The sequence below is a fragment of the Oryx dammah genome, unplaced genomic scaffold (assembly GCF_014754425.2).
Source record: "Oryx dammah isolate SB20612 unplaced genomic scaffold, SCBI_Odam_1.1 HiC_scaffold_2, whole genome shotgun sequence".
Lineage (NCBI taxonomy): Eukaryota > Metazoa > Chordata > Mammalia > Artiodactyla > Bovidae > Oryx > Oryx dammah.
Genome location: NW_024070186.1, coordinates 166,697,368 through 166,721,169, shown reverse-complemented (window position 1 = coordinate 166,721,169; position 23,802 = coordinate 166,697,368). Strand labels below are relative to the sequence as shown.

Here is a 23,802-nt window from a genome sequence, read left to right as displayed (position 1 = left end):
AGTCATACCCTCATCTCACTTGATTATCTATCCACTGCATTCACTCTCTAGCCTTCATTGTTTCTTAACTTTTTATTTTATATTGGGGTATAGCTGGTCAGTGATATTGCGATAGTTTCAGGTGCCCAGCCAAACAACTCAGCCAGACATGTACATGGATCCATTCTCCCCAGACTCCCCTGTTGAAGTTGTCACATAACATTGAGCAAGACCCTGTGCCAGACAGCAGGACCTTGTTGCTAACATTCTTTTATTCTCCACCATAGGGAGGCCATGGGGGGAGGCGTGTTAAGAGCTAAGATAGTGGAATCCATGAATCTGGTCCAACTTTTTACTGTTCTCTTGAGCACGTGAGGCACCCCACTATGTTTCAGTTTCCTCACCTATAAAACGGGGGTCATACTGGGGTTGTTGGTGACTTGACTACGTCTCATGTGCCTGTAAGCGTATCTGGGACAGGGTCCGACTCAGCCGTCTGGCCGTTCTGTAAGTTGCCCTTCACACTCTTCACCCACTCTTGCCTTCATCCACTCTCTTAGTTACCCACCCTTCCCTCCTGCATTCTCCCAGCTTTTCAAACAAGAAAATGTTGACACATAGCATGGGCTCACGGGGGACAGGTCCTCAGTAAACACTTCTCCAAGTGTAGGTGTAATTGGTGGAATGAATGATCGGATGATGGTGGGACCAAATGAGCACATGAATGAATGAGCCAACAAGTAAGGGACCCTGCCACCACTCACCAGGCCACTTGGGAAGTTTGCTGGAGGCCCCGCCAGCTGCTGGGCATTTGGTGGGGGACATCTCATCCTCTGGAGGGGAAGGAGCTGGTGTTAGAGTTAGGGTGAGGGGCACCCTGGGGACCTCCCTCCCTCTGGGTCATCAGTCCCTTGAGTATGTTAAGAGCAGAGCTGACATGGGCTGAGTGTCCCCAGGTGGTGACCTGAGGCTGTATCCTACTCAAAGATGTCTTTCTTTGGCCGGCTGTACTTTTAAAATTTTCACCAGTGTTTCAGAAATCACAATATGTATGCTAAAATCAAGATCTCCAGGTTCTGCTGGCAATTCAGATCAGGCTGCCTTGAGCCTGTTTTCCTGCCATGTAACAAGCTGCTGAGATTTGACATGGATTCTCCTGTTGTTCCCCTCGCCCACCCTCCCATGCACCCACCTCCCAGGACACCCTGTCCTGTTTTGCACAAACACAACTTGCCAGTCCCTGCAGGCAGCTCTGTGAGTGGATCTCGTTGTCTGAGGCAATTCCTTCCCCAGAACCTTTAGTTCTGTTTCTGGTAACTCTCAGGAGTCAAGCCGATTCTTACCTGTCAGGTTTGCACGGGAGGTCAGGGCTGGTTCTGGCATGCTGGGGAGGTCAGCGGCAGACGGGGCAAAGGGGCTGGTGGAGCCAGGCCGGTCTGGGGACTTGGGAAGGCTCTGGACAGCAGGCCCACTGGACGGCGGTGTTTGGCTGGCTGGGGGCGTCTCACCTACAGGAGATGGGAAAGGAGTATAGAATCAGCTAGGAGCTCGCTTGGGTCACCCCTTCCCCAAATAAGGCTGTGGGGCTGGGGGGCTGGGGAAAGGGGACGGAAACTTCCCAAGGAAGTCATTTCAGGATGGAGTTGAGGAAAGAACTCTGGAATTATAGCTAGCTCCTGGAGCCTTGGTTTTCCCATCTGTGAAATGGAAACAATCATCTCATAGGGAGATTTAAGGGCAAATGCTACTAGGCACTTTTCCCACTCTGTGATCAGAGCTCGTTTTCCTAGATATCTCTTGCTCCTGGAGCACCAGTTCATTATACAGAAACTGGCAAGCAACTTTGAAAGGAAGTTCTTGAATCGAATGGAAGCATCTCCTAGGTGCATTCTCTCTCCCTGAGAGCCCAACGCATCCCTTCCCTTGGACAATCCACAACCCTTCAATGGGGCAGGTCAGCAGGGACCACTTTGCTGACCTGGAAACAAGGCAGTTCAGAGAAAGCTGTACAAGCATGCATACCAAGCTGTTCCCAACAGTATACTGAAAGAGTGAGGGAGACACTCAGGAACTCTTACAAGTATCTCTTATTGTTGCTTGGCTTGCTAATTAGCATGCAATGATGTCGTGATTTTAAAATATAATAAAGTGTTTTTTTTTTTAAAAAGAAGGAAAGTGACCCCAAAAAAGCTACTTAGCCATTTGGTGGGTGGTGGGTCCACTCGGACCATTTTGGGGAGCTCTGCTTTGATTTTTGGGAAAATGGGGACAGAGAAGGGTATTCTGGGGAAGGAAGATCATGAGAAGGTACTAGGCTACACCCGTCAAATACCTGGGTGGGAGTGGGGGAGGGCGGCATGGGATACAGGAGCAGTCAGGTCACAGGCAGAGGAGGCGAGGAGCCCAGGTTCACACACTCACTTTGGTAGATGAGTATACTGGAGACCCCTGTCCCAGTCCCTGAGATCGGCCAGAGCCCCTGGGGCAGAGTGGAGAGACTGGGGATAATCTGAATGGGTCCCGCGGGAAGACTCAGGCAGCTCAACAAGGAACTGGAAGGAGGTGCTGCAAGAGACAGAGAAGGTGATTTTTGGATTCTCCATTAAAATCTTTAAAAATATATATATATTTCAATTATCTAGAAAAATTATTATTATTGGCAGCACTGCACACAGCATGTGGGATCTTAGTTCCCAGATCCCTGGTCCAGGGATCAGCCCCGCCCCCCTGCATTGGAAGTGCAGAGTCTTAACCACTGGACCATCAGGGAAGTTCCTTCATTAACATCTGAGTTAATATCTAGTGGAAAAAAAAAATGAAAGTGTTAGTCGCTCAATCATAACTCTTTGTGACACCATGGACTGTAGCCCGCCAGGCTCCTCTGTCCATGGAATTCTCCAGGCAGGAATCCTGGACTGGGTTGCCATTCCTTCCCTGGCGAACACGGGTCTCTTACATTGCAGGCAGATTCTTTACTGTCTGAGTCACAGGGAAGCCCCAGTGAATATCTGACTCCCTTATAAAGGGCTCGAGTCTACCAGACAGCTGCAGCTGTGTCACCCTGCCCTTGGTGCTGTTACTGGTACCCAGCAGAGTAGCTGTCACAGAGGGTTCTCAGCTGATGAGTGATGAAAGCACAGGGCTGGTGGGTGAATTCCCTAATTGGAGGGGATTCCCTGCTGTATCTCCCAGGGATGCGTTTCCTCCTAGGCATATTCTCCAGCATAGACTGAGTGGATGGGGACCCGAGGACCAGATTGGCTGGGACAGACGTGGAGGAGACACTGGCAAAGGGAGAAATTCTATCCCTGCTGCCACAGCCACTCCTGGGGCACCTCCAGGGAGCGGGGAAGCCCACCCTCTTGGAGCCCCTAACATACCCAGGTCCTTCAGCCGGGTCTGGCTGGATGCTGGCTCCGTGTTGAACAGAGCAGGAGGCGGCGGGCAGGGCTGAGCCAAGGAGTCGCTCACTGGCCCCACCAGGAAAGTGCCAGTCACCACGGGCATGGTGAGGGGCTCGGCTGTGAGGAAGGGGGCGTGTTAGAGGCTGGGTGAGATCTGGAGGGGGGAGGTGTCCGGAGGGGCCTTCCTGGGGGTGGAGGAGGGCAGGGTGGATCTCTCTGCTGGCAGTGGAAGGAAACACCTGTCCTCAGGCCTGGGTGAAGCCGGTTTCATTTCAGCAACTGCTCTCTGCTAGGCAGTCCCCAGCCCCAGCCTCCTCTTTATGGCTGGGTCCTGAGTGCTTCCTACCATGGAAACCTAGGGGTGGGCAGACCTATTAGCCCAGGCCCCTGTCACCCTCTCCAGCCAGTCACTGAGCCCCCAGGGACCCTAAGAGACCCCAACACTGCCCATCAGTCTGAGGCAGAAATCTATCTCCTCTGTTTAATTGCAAGTCCTTGGAGGGTGGACATTTGCCTCCCCCCATCAGACTGGGAGCTCTGTGAAGACAGAGACTTTTTCTCTATCATCTTCGTGGGCAGAATCCCTGACTTCTCCATCACATTTGAGTTTGCTGAGGGCAGAGACCAGGCCTCTTCCCTCAGACTCGGAGGCTTTCATTTCTCAATCTGATCCCCACAAAGAGGCTGTTTCCCCAGCTTTCCAAAAACAACCAAGTGAGAGGGGTGGAGAAGGGGGAGGGGAGAGGAAGGGAGGGGAGGGGAGGAAGCATCTGGTGGGTTGGGAGGGAATGGTGAGTGTGGAGGAAGAGGCTCACTGAGGCATGGGGCCTGTAAGGAGGGCGGAAGGGCCCTGGGAAATCAGCCGATCCGAGGTGACTATACTCTGCAAGGAGACAGGTGACCTGCAGGCACAGTGGAACTAGGTGGTGGGGGAGGTGAGTGGGGGGTCTCAGCTCTGACTCAGAGTTAAGAGGAGGGAGGCATCACTGGAGAGGCTTCACAGGAGGAGCAGAATCTCCCAGCAGTCCTTGAACTTCAGAGCAATGGGCTATGGAATCATGACCTCGGTTTGAACCCCAGCCTCGCCTCTCACTTGCTGTGTGATCTCGGACAAGCGGCTTCGCCTCTCTGAACCCCGACTTTCAAATGCCAGTTTCTGTGTGAATCTGAAGGGGCCCCCGCTTTCCTGCCCACCTGCCCTGCTCACCTAGCTTCCGGTGCTTCAGATCCACAGGCAGCTCCTCTGGGAAGGCTGCAGAGAGAACACCATGGTCATCAGCCCCAGGGTAGGGGTGTTCCAAGGCTAGAGGGGCTCGTGGACCTCAGCAGGCCTTGTCTTAAGTGACTGGGAAGTGGCCTTGGGGTCCCTTTCCCTCCCCTGCCCCCAACCATTTCTGCCCCTACTCATCTGCTTGAGCCGGAACCCCATCTTGAAGCACCCGGGGCAATGAAGCACAGGGAGAGGCAGAACCACAGAGGGGACACAGAGGAGGTTTGTTTTGTTTTTAAACTTTTTTTGGCAGCACTGCAAGGCTTGTGGGATCTTAGTTCCCTGAGCAGGGATCGAACCCTCACCTCCTGCAATGGAATCATGGAGTCTTAACCACTCAAGTGCCAGGGAATTCCTAAGAGGAGTTTGAGTTTAAAAAAATGACAATAATAATGATAAAAAGAAAAAACAACCTGCCTTTGGAGCCTTCCTAGCTGTGTATATCTGCCTCATAGCATCTCTGAGCCTTTGACCTCTCATCTGTAAAATGGGTGCAGTGATTCCCACTTTGCAGGAGTGCATTGGAAATCAATGAGTGAGTATTAAGCATGTAACACATGAGGAACACCCCTATGTGTCCCTTAGCAAGAGGCTGATGAAGCAAATTATAGTTCATCCCCCAGTGAAATACCCTAAAAATAACGAGGATGCTGAAGGATGTATGGGGTGGTACTGGTGTCTGCAATATACCTTGAAATGCTCCAAAAGTAACATGGATGGATGGGTGGGTGAATAGAGGGATGGCTAGAGATGTGTCAAACCTGATATAGCCAAACACCAATGGTAGGGTGTAAGTGGTGGGTATACGGTTGTTTGTAGTACAACCCTTTCACCTTTACTGTAGGTTGAAGTTTTCCATAATAAAATATTAGGGGAAATGTTTATGAAATGAAAAGAAAGAAAGAAGGAAGGAAGGAGGGAAGAAGAGAAAAAGAGAAAGGAAGAGAGAAAGGATGGGAGGGAGCAAGGAAGGAAAAGAAAGAAGAAAGGATGGAAGGGAAATTCCCTGAAGACAGGACCATGCGCTTTCCAGCAGTGCTACAGAAATAACCTCCTAGACACATTTCATGAAGAAAGAGTGGAGGTGGTCATTTGCATGAAAAAACGTTTTTTAAGAGGTGACTTTTAGACAAATAGAATATTTCTTTCTTTTTTTTTTTTAATCTTTGGGCCACCCTGTATGGCCTGTGGGATCTGAGTTGCCTGACTAGGGATCGAACCCACACCCCTGCATTGGCAGTGTGGAGTCTTAACCACTGGACCACCAGAAAAGTGCCTGAATAGAATATTTCTAACAAGACCAAAAGGGAACTGGCAACACAGGTTGTCTTCAGAGAGGGAGAATGAGGGACTGGGGGAAAAGGGTGGGAGGGAGATTTTTTTCCCACTGAATATTCTTTGCACATTTTGAATTTGTATGTCGTGCACCTGTTTACCTGTTCAAATTCAATAAATAGGTTCAGGGCTTATACATGGTCTGGCACATAGTAAGCACTTGACCAACTGTTATGCCTATTTTATGGAAATTTTCATTCAATGGATAGTTATCGAGGTGCTCCTGCATGCCAGCCACATGCCAGGTGCTGGGGAGGAAGTGATAAGTAAGAAGGACAAGGTTCTCATGGTGGGGGAACTAAGCAAAGGCAATAAATAAAATAAATCCAGATTATGACAAGTGCTATGGAGACAGAGAGACACAAACAAGGTGAAAATAGGTGAGGTAAGTTATATGGAAAGCGTAGAGGAGGTGACATGTTGGCCAAGACCTGAGAGATTCCCAGGCCCATAATGGGAAGAAGTTGGGGGGGCGGGGGTGGACATCTCAGAGAGAGAACAGCAAGTGCAAAGGCCCTGGGGCTGGAAAGCATACATGGGTTACAGGAATGGAAAGAAGGCAGAGAGACTGGAACCTAGAGACTCACAGCAAGTTTGGAGAGCTGGGAAGCACCAGGTCATACAGGCCTGTACTTTGTAGCCACTGAGGGGTCTGTGTGTGTGTGCCAGTCGCTTCAGTCATGTTCGACCCTTTGGGAACCCATGGACTGTAGCCTGCCAGGCTTCTCAGTCCATGGGATTCTCCAAGCAAGTATTACTGGAGTGGGTTGCCATTTCCTCCTGCAGGGGATCTTCCCGACCCAGGGATTCAACCAAAGGAGTCTCTGGCACAGTAGGTGGATTCTTTACCGCTGACCCACTGGGGAAACCCAGAACGTCAGCAGGGCAGCAATATGATCTGATTTGTATTTAAAAGTCCACGTTGCCTGCCAGGTGAGGGCAAATTAAGGAGGCAGGGAGACTGACAAGAGGCTCTGAGAGATGCAGGTACTTGCCCAGGTTCACACGGATCTGTTATAAATAACAGATCCAGGACTCAAACCCAGATCTCGCTGGCAAAAACCTGTGCTTGAAGAGCTCGTCCTTAAACAGGGGGTGACAACTAAGGATGAAAGAGAAGCCAGAGCCCATAGGTCCATTTGGACCCCAAAATAGCCAGGGGCAGAGACCCAGCAGGAGAGGGGCCAGTTGATCCTGGGCAATCAGCTTCCTCCCTGCGTCATTAGGAAGCAGGGGTGAGGGGAGAGGAGGGAGGACTCCCAAGCCCAGGCCGAGCAGACAAGACTCAACGAGGGAAGCAACTGGGAGCCATCCCAGGGTTTAGAGCCAAGGCACGGCCAGCAGTCAAGCAAGGCTGGGCCAGACCAGGGGGTGGGGATGGTGAGGAGGGTGTTGGGGAGGGACGGGGTGGTGGCTCACTCACGTCTTTTCTGACTTTTCTGCCCTGCTTCCTCCAGCACCTCCACACTCTCGCTGGTCATTTCTTCCAATCCTATGTGCTCAACTTTGGGGAAAAACCGAAGACACCAATGCATAGTCAGTGCACGTCCAAGGTGAGGCCCCACTGACACTCCGTTCGGAGGGAATGTGATCACCCATTGAGGGGTGGTCCTCGGGTATTACAGTGCTCCCCTGGGAACAGAGAAGGAAGTGCAGGCTGGGCCAAGAACTGCCCCCCACCCCCACCAAGGGACAGTTAGGGAGTTTGAGATCACATATACATACTGCTATATTTAAAATGGATAACCAACAAGAACCTATTCTATAGCACACAGAACTTTGCTCAATGTTATATGGCAGCTTGGATGGGAGGGGACTTTGGGGGAGAATGGATATTTGGCTGAGTCCCTTCACTGTCCACCTGAAACTATCACAACATTGTTAATCAGCTGTACTCTAATATAAAAAGTGAAAGTGAAAGTCGCTCAGTCACACCCAATTCTTGACAACCCCATGGACTGTAGCCCACCAGGCTCCTCTCTCCATGGAATTCTCTAGGCAAGAATACTGGAGTGGGTAGCCATTCCCTTCTCCAGGGTATCTTCCCAACCCAGGGATCAAACTGAGGTCTCCTGCATTGCAGGCAGATTCTTTACTGGCCGAGCAAGCAGGGAAACTAATATAAAATAAAAAGTTAAAAAGAAAACAAGAACTGGTCAACTTACTGAAAATGTCTTTGCTCAGGCCCTCCAGCTGAGTGTCCTGGAAGACGTACTGGTCCAATTCCGCTGCCCAGACAAGAAAAATCATCGTCAATCAACTATTTCTCACCAAATCCTTATTGTACGCCTGGCCTTGGACTATCAGGGAACTGTGACCCTTCAGACTTGGCACACACTGGGGTTCAATAAATGTGTGCTGAACGAATGATCAAATGAGTGAAGGAACACTGAACCTTCCTGGGCTCTCAGTCTAATTAAAGGGATGATATATATCCATGCAAACTTTTCTATTGCTATAAAGCAGTACATCGCAGCATAGCAGAGTTGTCTTGAAAGTGAAGTGAAAGCCATTCAGTCATGTCTGACTCTTTGGGACCCCATAGACTGTACAGTCCACAGAATTCTCCAGGACAGAATACTGGAGTGGCTAGCCTTTCCCTTCTCCAGGGGATCTTCCCAACCCAGGGATCAAACCCAGGTCTCCCACATTGCCAGCGGATTCTTTACCAGCTGAGCCACCAGGGAAGCCCAGAGTTGTCTGGGGTTTGAGTTTAAATTCCAGCTCTACTTGCTTCACCCCACTAGCTGTACAATCTTGGGTCTACTTAACCTCTCTGGGCCCCTATTTTCTCATCTGTGTAATGAGAATAAATAGTACCTACAACCCAGGGATGGATGGTGAGGATTGGAGGCTCTGCATTTAAAACAATCAACACAGTAGCCAGGACACAGCAAACACTCAATAAAGTGAAAGTGGTAGTGGTTAAGTCATGTGTGGTTCTTTGCAACCCCAAGTGCTATAGCCTGCTGGGCTCCTCTGTTCATGGAATTCTCCAGGCAAGAATCCTGGAGTGAGTAGCCATCCCTTTCTGGTTAATTACAGAAGTGGAGCATGTCTTATGGCTAAGGGAAAGATAGCTATCATAGTAAGAGGTAAGAGGAGGGTGTATTTTGGGTTGGGGTAATCAGGGAGGGCTTCCCAGAGGCAGGGATCCTGGAGCCAGACCTTGAAAGATGGGGGCAGAGTCTAAGAGATGAAAGCGGAGGGCTTCCTGGGTAGTGGGGACAGAGTGAGGAAAGGTGGCTAGGAAACTCGTGAGATAGTTGTCGTCAGTAAAAGTTTCGTGTTGGGGAAAGTTCGGACTTCATTTTACAGGCAATTGGGCTTCCCTGGTGGCTCAGACAGTAAAGAATCTGCCTACAATGTGGGAGACCTGGGTTCGATCCCTGGGTTGAGAAGATCCCCTGGAGAAGGGAGTGACAACCCACTCTAGTATTCTTGCCTGGACAATTCTATGGACCGAGGAGCCTGGCAGGCTACGGGCCAGGAGGTTGCAAAGAGTTGGATATGACTGAGCAACTAATACTTTCACTTTACAGGCAATAGGGAGCCATAAAAAGCTTCTGAGTGAGGGCACGACGGTGGTGATGATGAGAATGAATATGATAATGATGACGGTGTTGATGGTAGTGGTCGAGTGGTACCTAACACTTACTGAATGCTTATTGCAATCCTGCTCTAAATACGTTACACACAGAAACTTATTCAATTCTCACAGTCATCCCACAAGGCAGGCAAGATTATTATTCCCATTTTATACACGTGGAAGCCACTGTAATACTTCGAGATGTCTCAGAAGACTGAAGGCCCAGGAACACAGATTTGAGGAGGAAGCTGCCTCCTCCACTTGCTCTTACTTAGGGGGAAGTGAATCCTAACTGATTTGGAAAAAAGCCCAAATCATTCATTACTGCCTCCAGCTCTGAGGGAATGTGAATACTCTCAGGCCTAAGCATTTCTGCTTCTTCCAAGGAAATTCCCAGGTAGGAAAGGAAGGCTCTCAGTTCTATAATTTTTGAGCCACGCGCAGTTTCTGCTCCTCTCCATTTTCTGCCTGAGAAATCCCATGGCCAGAGGAGCCTGGTGAGCTACATACAGTGAATGGGGCCACAAAGAGTCGGATATGACTTAGCAGGTGAGCATGCACACACACATGCAGGCATGATGCTGAGTTAACTATGTGTGGGGAGAGACTAGCCATGTTCAGGCCAGGCCTCTTAAGTGATGCGATTCTTGGGATACCAGGAAAAAGGCCACTAAGAACATCTGTACAGGTTGTTCACTGTGCAAATGTGCCCAGCTGAGAGGGCAAATGGGCGCAGGTATCCAGCCTGAACTTTGATAGCCAAGTTGTTACTCCCCCCCTTTTTTTTTCTCCTTATTTTGACTTTTTTGTTGTTTTTAAAATGTATTTATTTTTCACTGAAGGAGAATTGCTTTTCTGCCATACATCAACATGAGTCTACCACAGGTATACAAAAAGCCTCTCTCTCCCACCTCACACTCCATCCCACTGCTCTAGGTTGTCACAAAGAAGTTGTTACTTCCTAATAGGGGCTGCATCCTGAAAAGAAGAGGAGACATTGTTTTCCTAATCCGGCAAAGCCTGTGCATGAGACAGTGGTGAACCTGGGAAGGAGGGATCCTTTACCTCACTCCACCAGAAGAAAAAAGAAAGAAAGAAAGAAACACCCTTCCCCAAAGAGTTCTGCCCTTGTCTAAAAGCTGTAGGTCTTTTTAAAGCTGCAAAACAGTCTCTGATCTTAAGCCTTAGCAAACCTCCTCACTCCAGATACTGTTGTTCTTGTGGTTAAAAATAAGGACTTTGAAATAAGAAAGACCTAAGCTAGAATTTCAGACCTGCCTGTTACTATCGCTAATGCAGCCTTGAGTAGATGCTTTAATCTCTCTAAATCTCGATATCCTCATCTGTTAAATGAAGATACTGACAGTAGCTACTTCCTCTGTTTTTGGAAAGATTCAATGTGATAACACACACCGTGATTAGCAGGCTACAAATGCCATCCCTCAATGGTAGTTACACTGGCTTCCATGTGTACAAAATGGGAATAATAATCACACCTGCCTTGTGTGATGACTATGAGAACTGAATAAGTTTCTGTGTGTACAGTGTTTAGAACAGGAACGTGCAAAGAGTAAGCATAAGTGTTGGGTACCACCAGACCCTACCATCAACACCGTCATCACTATCATCACTCACTCAGAAGCCTTTTATGGCTCCCTATTGCCAGTAAATCAAGTCCCAACTTGCCTGGAGTCAAAACTTTCACTGCAGATGCCTATTTCAAGAGTTTCCTAACCACCCTTTCTCACTCTGCCTCCACCACCCAGGAATCTATTACAAATACTAGACTGATTTAGCTTAGGAGTTGGGGAGAAAGAGAGGGAGGGTATGATATGGGCTTTGTGGGAAGGAAGGAAGGAAAAGCAGCAAAGGGAAAAAGGTATAGAAATGGTGGCAGAAGATGGGGAAAGTTAAATTTATTTGCCTGGTGTTCATTTCCCCTTTTCCCAACTCGCTGTCCTTCTAACCCCCTCTTCCCATCCTTCTTGCTCTGATTTCTGACGGAGGGCCTGTTGGCTCCTGGGGAGACATTAACAAAAGAGAAAAAAAAAAGAATCTTTCCCCTGAATTGTCCTTTTTCTGGGCTAAGAATGCTTTCTCACCGATATTGGCATAAGCCTCCCTGGTCTCTTCATCACCTTCCATGTCACACAACAGCCTGCTGAACTGTTCGCAGTTGATGGTGTCTGTGTCAGGCTCTGGGAGGAAAAGACACTTGAATGAAGCTGGAAAGATCTGGGAAGGAGGCTTGCCGGGGAAGGAGGGAGAGGCAGGGCGGGCTGGGAGGGTCCCCACAAGGAGCGAGTCCGGCCCGCAGATGGAGCTGTCCGTGGTGCTGAGCGGAGCTCCGCGGCCAGCACTTCCCCTGGGTGGTATCTCCACTGCGGGCTGAGGGGTGCGGAGGGCCTTGAAAGGGGCCCGAGGGAGGGCAGCCCACCTGAGCAGAGATCTATCTCTTCTTCTCCTGTCAGATCCATCCGGTCGTAGAGGTGGTAGAGCTGCAAAGGGTCAGCACTGCTGTTGAGAAGTTCTAAGTAACTGCCTTCTAGATGCCCCAGCTCCATGGTAGGGCACTGTCCACTGCCTGGAAGGGAGACACAGCAGTCAGCTCATGGGGTGTTGGAAAGATGCAGAGAATTAACACCTACCACAGTTCCCAGCTGGCTCTCTTGTTCAAGGCGAGGGTTGGCGGGAGCCAAAGAAAGTGAACAGAAGTTTCTCATTCAGCAATACTTACGTGCTCAGGGCAAAGAATATGCCTGCAATGCAGGAGACATGGGGTCTATCCCTGGGTAGGGAAGATCCCCTAGAGAAGGGAATGGCTACCCATTCCAGTATTCTTGCCAGGAGAATTTCATGGACAGAGGAGCCTGGCGGACTACAGTCCATGGGGTCACAAAGAGTCACAACTGAGTGACTAACAGTTTCACATGTGTTCAGGACATTGAGGAGGAGAAGCCCTACATCTTTCCTCTAAGAATCTTTGTCACAGTGGGAAGATGCCCGTGATACAGAAAAGGGAACCAAAGAAGTGTAGATTCAAGACATTTCATACCTGGGAGCCAGGGGACCTAAGTCCTGCTGTTAGCACTACCATGAATGATAACAGCTAAGATGCACAGAATACCTACTATGTGCCAGACACAGACACAGTGTAGCACATTGAATTCTCACATCAACAACCATATGAGGTAAGTACTATTATTAACCTCATTTTAGACATGACTAAACTGAGGCTCAGAGAGGTGAAGTGACCTATATAAGGTAACCCAAGCCCAACCAGGGGTTAGTTCTGGGCAGTCTGACTCATGGACCTGTATTTAGGTGTTAGGCTTTCCTGCCTTGGGTGACCTCAAGCAAGTCTGTGCTCCTCTCTGCTTCAGTTTCCTAATATCTAAATTGAAGGTGTTGAGACACATTTTCTCTAATATCTTTCATTAGTAATTTTTGGAGGACATATCAAATACCTTAGGTTCTATTTCATTTAATCTTCAAAACAGCCCTGGCTCAGTCCACACAAAAACCTGTATACAAATGTACATAGAAGCATGTTTCATAATAGCCAAAATATGGAAAAATTCAAATGACTATCAATGAATAAATGGATAAACAAAATGCAGTATATCCATACACTGCAATAGCTGTTGTTGTTGTTCAGTTGCTCAGTCATGTCTGAGTCCTTGCAACCCCATGGACTGCAGCACGCCAGGCTTCCCTGTCCTTCACCATCTCCCAGCATTTGCTCAAACTCACGTCCATCGAGTCAGTGATGCCACCCAACCATCTCATCCTCTGTCGCCCCTTCTCCTCTGGTCCTCAATCTTTCCCAGCATCAGGCTTTTTTTCAATGGAATAGTATTCAGACATAAAAAGCAATAAAGTATGGATACATACTTCAACATGGATGAAATTTGAAAACATCATGATAAGTGAAGGAAGTCAGACACGAAGGCACATTTTGTATGATTCCATTTATACAAAATGTATAGAAGAGACAAATCTTTGGAGATAGAAGGCAGATTCATAGTTGGCTACATTTGGAGGAGACTTGAGGGGAGAAAAATGGGGAACGACTGCTAGTGGTTATGAGGCTTTTTGGGGGGAATGATGAAACATTCTAAAGTTGATGGGGGATGGTTGCACAACTTTGTGAGCATACAAAGTGGCCATTGAATTGTATACTTTAAATGGGTGAATTGTCTGAAATTTGAAGTATATCCCAATAAAGCTGTTAAGAGCAAGAGTAGTGTGGGGGCTTCCCAGGTGGCACAGCGGTAAAGAATCTGACTGCTGATGCAGGAGATACGGGCTTGATCCCTGGGTCGGGAAGATCATCTGGAGGAGGAAATGGCAACCCACTCCAGTATCCTTGCCTGGAAAACTCTATGGACAGAGGAGCCTGGTGGGCTACAGTCTACAGGGTCACAAGAGTCAGACAGGACTGAGTGACTGAGCACAGCACAAAGCTGTTAAAATGAAACAAAACACTGGCTCTGGGAGGTAGGCTTTATGGTCTTCCCTTTGCAGGTGAGGAACCTGAGGCTCGCAGGGGCTCAGAAGACCCCTGACGGACAGCTCTTGCTGGCTGGAGCCAGTGTGAAGCTCCATCAGTGTGACTCCAACGGCCCTGCCTTCCCCCCAGTTTTGGTAGTCTATAATTCCATGATCTGTTCATTTCCCATTGCTGCTGCAACAATGTGCCACAGGGCTAGTGTAGCTTAAAGCAATGAGTCCTATTCCCTCACAGTTCTGGAGGCCAGAAGTCTAAATCAAGGTGTTGGCAGCCTTGGTTCTTCTGGAGGCTCTAGGAGGACACCCTTCCTTGCTTCTTCTAGCTTTGGGGATTGATGGCATTCCTTGACTTGTGACTTTGAGGCCACATCACTCCATTCTACGCCTAAGTGCTCACATCATCTCCTAATCTGCATTTGTCTTAAATGGACACTGATTTGGAGTCTACCCAGACAAACCAGGCTTCCCTGATAGCTCAGTTAGTAAAGAATCCACCTACAATGTGGGAGACCTGGGTTCAATCCCTGGGTTGGGAAGATTCCCTGGAGAAGAGAAAGGCTACCCACTCCGGTATTCTGGCCTGGAGAATTCCATGAATATATTAAAGAGTACCTTTTGGAGAAGAGAATGGCAACCCACCCTAGTATTCTTGCCTGGAGAAACCCATGGACAGAGGAGAGCCTGGTGGGCTACAGTCTATGGAGTTGAAAAGAGAGTTGGAGAAGACGGTGAATTTCACTCACTCACTCAGATACACCAGGACATCAGTTCAAGATCTTTAACTTAATTACATCATCCACAAAGACCTTTTTTATTCCAAATAAGGTAGGACTCAATACTCTAGGGGTTTTATGTTGACATATCTTTGAGGTGGAGGGGGAGGTCTAACATTCAACCCACTATACTTGGGATGCAGACACATGCTGGAAAGAATCAAAAGAAGCTTCCTGGAGGAGGTGAGAAGAGCAATGGCCAGAAGGTCCAAGGTAGGCTTCCAATGCCCAGCCTGGGCCAGAGGAAAATGGAATTGAAACAGGAGGATCATGAGAAAACACACACACACACCTCGCCACCACCACCCAGGTGCTCTTTTTCCTTTCACTCATCAACAGCTCTCATTAGCTCTGAAGAGTCTCAACACAGAGCCGGATATCACAGAGAATGAACTTTCCAGTCCAGCGAGACGCCCTGGCCAGGGTTGACTGTTTATAATGGGTTGGGTGGGGGTGGCAGGAACCCAGACATAGCAGGCTTGTGTTAATGACCCAGCCAACCATGACTAGAGGAAGTGGAACTGAAAGATGGGGCCACCAGCTCTCTTTTCTCAGAGCAGGGCCAAGGCTGGGAGGTGGGGGGAATGTCTTCACTTCTCCCAACAAGTCCTGAGAGCCAACCAAGCAATCTACTGTGCTCTCCAGGATGGAGAGAGAAGAGCTCTCTGCCCCAAATCTTGCCTGCTGCCCTGCTCCCATTTTCAGTCTGCAGTCTTTATTGACAGCCTGCGTTATAGCTAGCCATCTGCCTCTTTCTCCAGACAGTGAGATCTGGTAACAACAGATCCAGACTAACCCCAGCAATTCTGAGTTCTCCCACAAGGACTGCCAGGGACCTTCAGGCTCAATCTCCTTCACCCTACAGAGGAGAAGATGAAACCCTGAGACGGGCTGTGCCTTGCACAAGGCCCTCGAGTCTGCTGGTGGTGGGGCCCACACCTAGCATAAGACTCCCAGTCCATGCTCTTCCCTGCCAATCAAAATGTATCTGGTCAACTAAGCACCCCCATTTATCTAGGCTCAGGAATAGGGACCAGGTCCTATCACAGATGGACAAAGGAGGCAAATGCGGAGGGGAGGAGCCTGAAGAAGCCTAGCTTATTGACAGGCTCAGCTGCAAACACTGGACACCAAATGTGGTCCAATACCAGGGAAATACACTGACAGCAGAGAAAGAAGGCAAATCCTTTGAGCTTCGGAATCAAACTGCCCGATTCTCAAATCATTCTTATCTACAAACTCACTATACCCTGGAAAGTTCATTTTTTAGATCTCTTGGAGCCTCGGTTTCCTCTTCTTTATTTTTAGGCCACGCTCGCAGCTTGTGGTATCTTTGTTTCCCACATGTTTGTGCTCAGTTGCTCAGTTGTGTCCAACTCTGCAATCCATGGATTGTGGCCCACCAAGCTCCTCTTTCCATGGGCTTTTTCAAGCAAGAACACTGGAGTGGGGTGCCATTTTCTCCTCCAGGGGATCTTCCTGATCCAGGGATTGAACTAGAATCTCCTGCATTGGCAGGGGTATTCTTTACCACTGAGCCACCTGGGAAGTCCCTTAGTCCCTGACCAGGGATAAAATCCAGGCCCCCTGCAGTGGGAGCATGGAGTCCTAACCATCGGACCACCAAGGAATTCCCTCAGTTTCCTTGTCTGTAAAGTGGTAGTCCATAAGGATTGGGTGAATTAATTCATGTAGAGCCCTTAGGAAGGTGACTGTCACTTCGTAAGTGCTTAAGGAATGAAAGCATAGCCACACACAGAGAGCACAATACAGGGTGATGGCTATGATTATTGTTAATTCACCTCTTACCTCTGCAAGAATCACTGCAGATGGTACACTGCAGCCATGAAATTAAAAGATGCTAGCTCCTTGGAAGAAAAGTTATGACCAACCTAGACAGCATATTACAAAGCAGAGACATTACTTTGCCAACAAAGGTCCATCTAGTCAAAGCTATGATTTTTCCAGTAGTTATGTATGGATGTGACAGTTGGACTATCAAGAAAGTTGAGCACTGAAGAATTGATGCTTTAGAACTGTGGTGTTGGAGAAGACTCTTGAGAGTCTCTTGAACTACAAGGAGATCCAACCAGTCCATCCTAAAGGAAATCAGTCTTGAATATTCACTGGAAGGACAGATGCTGAAGCTGAAGCTCCAGTCCTTTGGCCACCTGATGTGAAGAACAGACTCCTTGGAAAAGACCCTAATGCTGGGAAAGATTGAAGGCAGGAGAAGGGGATGACAGAGGATGAGATGGTTGGATGGCATTACCAACTCAATGGACACGAGTTTGAGTAAACTCTGGGAGTTGGTGATGGACAGGGAGGCCTGGCGTGCTACAGTCCATGGGGTCGCAAAGAGTCAGGCACGACTGAGCAACTGAACTGAACTGAACCTCTGCAAGACTTATAAGGAGATCCTTTCTCTTCCATACCTACCTTACGACATTGTGAAGCCAAGATTCCTGTTCTTTTGCATAAGGGGATCCCACAGCCTCCACAGAAGCAAGTACGCCCTAGAATCAGCAGTGCCATCTGGAATGTCTGCTCTCAGATCCCAGACACACATGTCCTGCATCTCCGAGACAAAGCCCACACCATACACGCTTCCCCTTGAATAGACAAGGATTTGCAGCTCACCACAGACATCTGCCCCCAATCTGAATTCACCAAGAGCCCTAGGGAGGAGGCAGCTGGAGTATTATGCCCACTTGACCACGGAGGATCCTCAAACCCCTCACTAAAATGGCCTGTCTAAGGTCATCTGGTTGGAGAATTTGACTTTGAATCCTGGCTGGGAGACCTTAGGCAAGTGACTTAACCTTTCTGAGTATCAGCTTTCCCATCACTAGACTGGGATAATAATACTTACTTTGTGGGACCATCAAAAGGCCAGGAAGTGTTCCGCATGGTACACCAGGCACACCAAAGGCCATGGTAAAAGGAAGCCCAATCTCCTGGGAGCCTGAGACTCCAGGCTTTCACTTTAGAGCTCCCCACAGTGCCACACTGCCTCCCACTCATGCTGAAATTGACTTGGCCTGCGACCTGCTGGTGTTCCCACAACCATGTCTCCTGGGTCTCTATATGCTTAGGAAGAATTTCAGAGGCTCCTAACCGGGCTCTTTCCTCCCTGTGCAATTCCAGAGGGGCCTGGAGGCAGAGGGCCCTAACCAGCCCACTTCAAGGGAGAGAGTCCCCTATAGATCCCCCAGCACAGGCCAGAACCTCCAGGCAGGGGATCCTGTGAGCGCAGGAACCTTCCATCTAGCTCAACTATCCCCCACGCTCCAACACACGGCAACCCCCCTCAGCTAGAATTCATTGGTGCCTCTGAGTGCCGGGCATCGAATGACATGTTTATAGGCATTATCCTATTTAGCTGAACTCACACAGTAGTAGTATGTCTTCCCATTTCTCAGATGAAGAAACAGGCTCAAAGAGAAGAGCAATGAACCGGCACCTGAAGCAGCTGCCTGGCTCCAAGTCTCAGCTTCTTCCAGGCTCTTGGCAAAACCCACCCCTGGCCACACTGGGGAGGTGCCTTCGCCTGGTGGTGCACTGAAGCGTGGGTGGCAAGACGATTTCTCCTTTTGAGAAGCTGTTGGGGGTGCAGCTGAGGAGTGAGCTGTGTCTTTTTGGTAAATGGGCAGTATTTTTAGAAGGTCCTCTTTGGACCCGCCCTTCCCCTTGGGCCACCACCATCTACATCCAATTTGAGAAAAAGTTCCTAATCCTTTTGCCACCAAAAATCCCTTTGGGGGTTTGTTTCCATCTCCACCTCACATGACACTACAGGTTTTGAAAGAATGTACACACACAAATGGTTTTTGAAATAAAGCTTCATTTCCCTCTCCCTGGGAGGGAAATCAAGCATTACTAGAATGTTCCAGTGCAGATGCTATTCAGTTTTCATAGTTCTTCTGTGCTCTGTCTTAGGGAGAGTCCTTTTTTGTCTCGGGGTGGTGCTAGATGTGCTCTGTTTATTATCTTGTATCAAGTGTCACACCAGCTCTGGGAGATTGGAGTTATTGTACCCATTACACAGATGGTGACAATAAGGTTAGGCTCAGTTATCAGTTGCTTTCTTCCCAGAGAGGGGGGTATATCCTTGAGGATGTGAGGAGACACTGAGAGGTAGGAGGGGACTTCTTTGGTACTCCAAAGTTTTCAGCACTGCTCTGGACTGGGATGAAACAGCATGAGAAAAAATACTTCCCTACTTGTTGACTGTGAGCTCCTCCCAAGGAAAAAGTGGAAAATCTCTGAACTATGTGTCTAGAGACACAGGTTTGAGTTCCAATTCTGCCTTTGATCTTGAATTCCTTTCTCTACCCATCTCAGCCTTAGTTTTGCCAGCTGGGTGTGGAAGCCCACTCAGATGAGGCATTTAGGGGTTCTAGATTCCTCATTGCTTACCAGCTTTCCTCCCTGCCTTTCCCCCAACCCCCCCTAACACCACTCTGCCCCCCAACTTCATGATAAGTTTCTTCCGGATGCCACTTTGTGGCAGGAAGCCAGAAGCCCAGGGTTACTTATCTACCACAAGCAGCTCCCAGTCAGCATCTCAGTGGATCAAACAAGTTCCTCTTTTCCTCCTGCACCCTAAAGGCCCCCAGATAAATTCAACAAGACACCTTGCACTTTTTTCCCCTCTAAATCTGTAAAACAATGATTTACTGAGCATCTCCTATAAGAAAGTCACTGGGCTCAGTTCTCTGAGGGCCTTAGAGAGGTTTAAAACACAACCCCTGCCAAGAAGCTTGCAGTATAGGCCTGGATGATATTTTAGAAAAGAGACAAAATGTGAGGATAATGGTACAGTGGTTAAGGGTGTAAGCTCTGGGTTCAAACTCCAGTTCCACATTAACTGGGTGACCTCAGATAAGTTACTCAGCCTCTCTGAGTTGTGGAATCTATTGCTCTTAGGTCGCACGGTGTCGACCTCATTAGACTGCTATGCGTGCGTGTGTATGTGGTGCTCTGTTGTCTAGTCGTGTCTGACTCTGCGACCCTGAGGATGTAGCCCCACCAGGCTCCTCTGTCCATGGAAGTCTCCAGGCAAGAATACTGGAGTGGGTTGCCATGCCCTCCTCCACGGGATCCTCCCGACCCAGGGACCGAACCCACGTCTTCTGTGGTTCCTGCACTGCAGGAAGATTCTTTACTGATGAGCCCTGGGGAAGCCCTCATTAGGCAGCTATGACTTGCCTAAAGTGACATATCCAAGAAGTACTACTAAGATGTAAACTCCAATATGGAAGCAGCAAGGTGTCACTTGCCACCATACAAGTGACAAAACTAGAAAACTGAACAATGCCAAGGGGTTGGTGGGATTGGATGTTTGCGGAGCCACCTGCAGAGCAACCTGGCACCCCCTAAAATACCTAAGGGTGCAGAGATCCTACAATTCAGCGATTCAGTTCTTGGATATATACCAAAGAAACACCCGCACAACTCCATGAGGACACCCATCAGAAGTTACCCACTGCCGGTACGGTTTGCGGTGACCAGGGGTTGGAGGCCACCTGGGTGTCCGTTGCTAGGGGAAGGATGGTACCAAGTAGCTGCTGCAATCTGCAGGGGATGATGCTGTGATTAGAAGCCACAGTCCAAAGGCACATGGAGGCGGATCTTAATAACACAGTACAGAGTGGAAACGTACGAAGCAGAGTAGTTCTTCTAGATGTGCAGAGTGACATACAGGTGCAGAAAAACAAGAGCAACACGTATTTTAGAACACACTCCAACAAAAGGATACACCTCGAGTGCATTAGAGTGGGTGTCCAGAAAGAGGAAAGAGTAACGGGGAAAAGGGAAGTTAAATAAGACAGATGCCTCAAGTGGACTAAAGATCAGACTGTACTGCAAAGTGAGATGTGAAGTTAACTCAAGACTGGAAAAGGATCCTGAAGTTTAAGAGAAACAAAACAAAACCGAAGATGACAGAAGCTACCTGGGGTGAGGTATGTCTGTGGCTCACCAGACAGGGCCTGATACCCATAGATGTTCAAATAAAGGAAGGAAATTGCACTCTTGCCACCCTGTAGACTGCCAGGGATGGGTGGATGGGCCCAGGAGCCCCCAGTCCTGGGAGAGGAGATGAGAAAGTGAAGGACTTGGAGATGAACAGGGAAAAGTGGGCATCGTCGGTAGAGGAGGAAGCCACAGCCCTCTGGCCCCCAGTGCTGGTCCAGCATGGGCAACCAGGAAAATGAGACAGAGAAGACTTCCAGAAACTGCTGGTGTCAAGACTTTCACTTCCCGGAGGGGCTTGACGGGGTCACAAGAGACAGAGCCGAAACTAAGGTACATGGTAGCCGTGCTGAGGGACAGTGGGGCTGGAAGGCAGCTGAGGGTTCTTGTCACTTCTCCTCCAGGCAGGGAGATTGGAAGGCATGTGTGTGTGTGTGTGTGTGTGTGTGTGTGTGTGTGCGTGCACGTGCACGTGTGTGTGCGTGCACATTGTGTGAGCATGTTCTAGCAGCCAACAGGCCAGACAAGGAGAGGTCTGGAAATCCTGTAATTGGTTGGATTTTGTGCCTGACTGAAACTGCAGGCTTCTCTGTGCCAAAGGGGGCTTGGCTTGGAGTATGGACTCAAAATGAAGGGTGAGGGATTTTCCTGGTGGTCCAGTGGCTAAGACTCCATGCTGCCAAGGCTGGGGGCCTAGGTTCGATCCCTGGTCAGGGAACTGGACCCCACAAGCTGCATCTAAAAAAGCCTGCATACTGTAACAAAGGTTGAAGATCCCACATGCTGTAACCAAGACCCGGAGCAGCCAAATAAATACACAATTTTTTTTTAAATGTAGGGTAAGTTAGGCCTATGGACCTAGGTGTTTTGTTTCCTAAGACAATTTGTGTGTCTATGTGTGTTGTTGCTGTGATTGTTCAGTCACTAAGTTGTGTCCAGCTCTTTGTGATCCTGTAGACTGTAACCCACCAAGCACCTCTGTCCATGGGATTCTCCAGGCAAGAATACTGGAGTAGGTAGCCATTTCTTGCTCCAGGGATCTTTCCGGACCAGGGCTGGAACCCGTGTCTCCTGCTTGGCAGGCAAATTCTTTACCACTAAGCCACCAGGGACATGTGCATGTATATGTGTGCCTCAATGTCTCCATAGAGAGTACACAATTAATTGTTGCCAGAGTCCCCATTACTTCCCATTGCATTCTGCTGGGTCCTATTTGGCACAGTGATGACCCCTCAGGCATTTGAGTTGGCTTGGAGGCCTTCTAAGGTCTCTTCTCTCTCTGATCTGCTGGAAAGATGATGGCTTGGGATGGATGGGTGACTGGGAGAGGCAGGACTGGATTCTGTCCTGCCCCATAGGGGCAGGATGCACAGGAAGGTGTCTTCCAATAGAAAGGCTTGGAGGGGACTGGCCCTGAATGCCCAAACTGGCCAGTTCCATAAAGGAAGGAGCAGGAAGCCTGGGGGTTGTGGTGTCTGGGTGTTGGGTGTGTTCCCTTAGCTCTGGTGCCAGCTCTGGCTGGAAAAGGATTAGGAAATAAGCTGTCTGGAGAACACAGGGCACTAAGAGCTAAAGAGCTATTCTCTACTGGACCCACCTCACCCTCCTCAAGGATCTTGGTGGCTCTAGAGGCTGAAGCCCCAACCCCCACCCTAGCCTCTCTGCGCCGAGACCAGCCTGTGCCAGGATACAGGGGTCTCGGAGCAAGAATGCTGGAAGTGGAAGCAAGATTGGCTCCGTTCCTGGCAACAGCACTTCTCAGCAGTTGGAGGGAGCGCAGAGGAAGTGAGCTGGTGCAGCCATGGAGACTGCCGTGTTGACCACAGCCTAGAGAGACAGGATCCACACAGGGAGTCATGACTGAGATCTGGGCCCTGCTCTGCATCTGACAGACTCCGTGACCCTAGGCAAGCCCCTTTCCCTCTCTGGTCCCCAGTGGCTTCGTCTAGTAAATAAGAACGTGCGTGCATGCTCAGTCGCTTCGGTCAGGTCCGACTCTTTGCGACCCCATGGACTATAGCCCACCAGGCTCCTCTGTCCGTGGGATTCTCCAGGCAAGAATGCTGGAGTGGGTTGCCATGCCCTCCTCCAGGGGATCTTCCCCACCCAGGGATCGAACTCCTGTCTCATCCCCATGAGACAACTTGGTTCTGCTTTTCCCCATGTAGGGCTTGGAAATCTCCCAAAAGACTCCACAGAGCCTACCTCTGAATGCTTAAGCAAGCCACCTATCTTTTCTGGACACCCTGGAGGACATCCACTTCATCACAACTTGGAAAATCTTGGAACTCGAACAAGACAAGCTCTGCTGATGTGTGCGCCTGTATATGGCACTGTTACTGGGGTTGAGAGGCCTGGGGCAGGGGGAGGGAAAGTGGGAAGGAGGAGAAAGCTTGAGAGCTACAGCCAGGGCAGGAGGGGGACTCCATGCTTGTCCAGAATACCAGCCTCCCCCACCTCCGCGTGGCCTTTCCTCTGCATGCCCCAACCTTCCCAGCTACAGTCAGTGACCCGAAAAGGAGTCCAACAAGTTGTTCCTGGAAGAAAATCTGAGCCCGGTGCTGGGGCGGGGAGGGGAATGAATAGCCCCGTGGCTGCAATAAGCAAAGCTAGGCTCCCAACTCCAGTCCTAACCCCCAACTTGACCTACATGTGTGCGTGCTAAGTCGCTTTAGTCGTGTCCGACTCTTTGAGACCCTGTGGACTGTAGCCCTGCCAGTCTCCTCTGTCCAGGGGATTCTCCAGGCAAGGATACTGGAGTGAGTTGCTATGCCCTCCTCCAGGGAATCTTCCCGACCCAGAGATCAAACCCGCGCCTCTTACATCTCCTGCATTGGCCAGTGGGTTCTTTACCACTAGTGCCACCTGGGAAGCCCAACATGGCACCTAAGCCAGCAGCAGATGCTTTGCTGGGTGTTGGAGACTCCAAGAGAAATACATTACTCACCAACCCTGGCTGCCAGT

At 49.4% G+C, this 23,802-nt stretch overlaps 1 protein-coding gene across 4 annotated transcripts in view; it reads right to left on the bottom strand.

The window, feature by feature from the left end:
- Positions 1 to 23,802, bottom strand: part of CIITA (class II major histocompatibility complex transactivator) — a 55,734-nt gene that overhangs the window by 15,003 nt on the left and 16,929 nt on the right. For all 4 annotated transcript variants that reach the window (XM_040230360.1, XM_040230368.1, XM_040230379.1 and 1 more), the window contains exons 2-10: positions 12,015 to 12,161; positions 11,680 to 11,775; positions 8,154 to 8,216; positions 7,412 to 7,492; positions 4,591 to 4,635; positions 3,360 to 3,500; positions 2,401 to 2,544; positions 1,323 to 1,487; positions 744 to 812 (exon numbers count right to left, since the gene is read on the bottom strand). In XM_040230360.1, the coding sequence (XP_040086294.1) occupies positions 744 to 812; positions 1,323 to 1,487; positions 2,401 to 2,544; positions 3,360 to 3,500; positions 4,591 to 4,635; positions 7,412 to 7,492; positions 8,154 to 8,216; positions 11,680 to 11,775; positions 12,015 to 12,161 (951 nt within the window). The remainder of the gene's footprint in view (positions 1 to 743; positions 813 to 1,322; positions 1,488 to 2,400; positions 2,545 to 3,359; positions 3,501 to 4,590; positions 4,636 to 7,411; positions 7,493 to 8,153; positions 8,217 to 11,679; positions 11,776 to 12,014; positions 12,162 to 23,802) is intronic.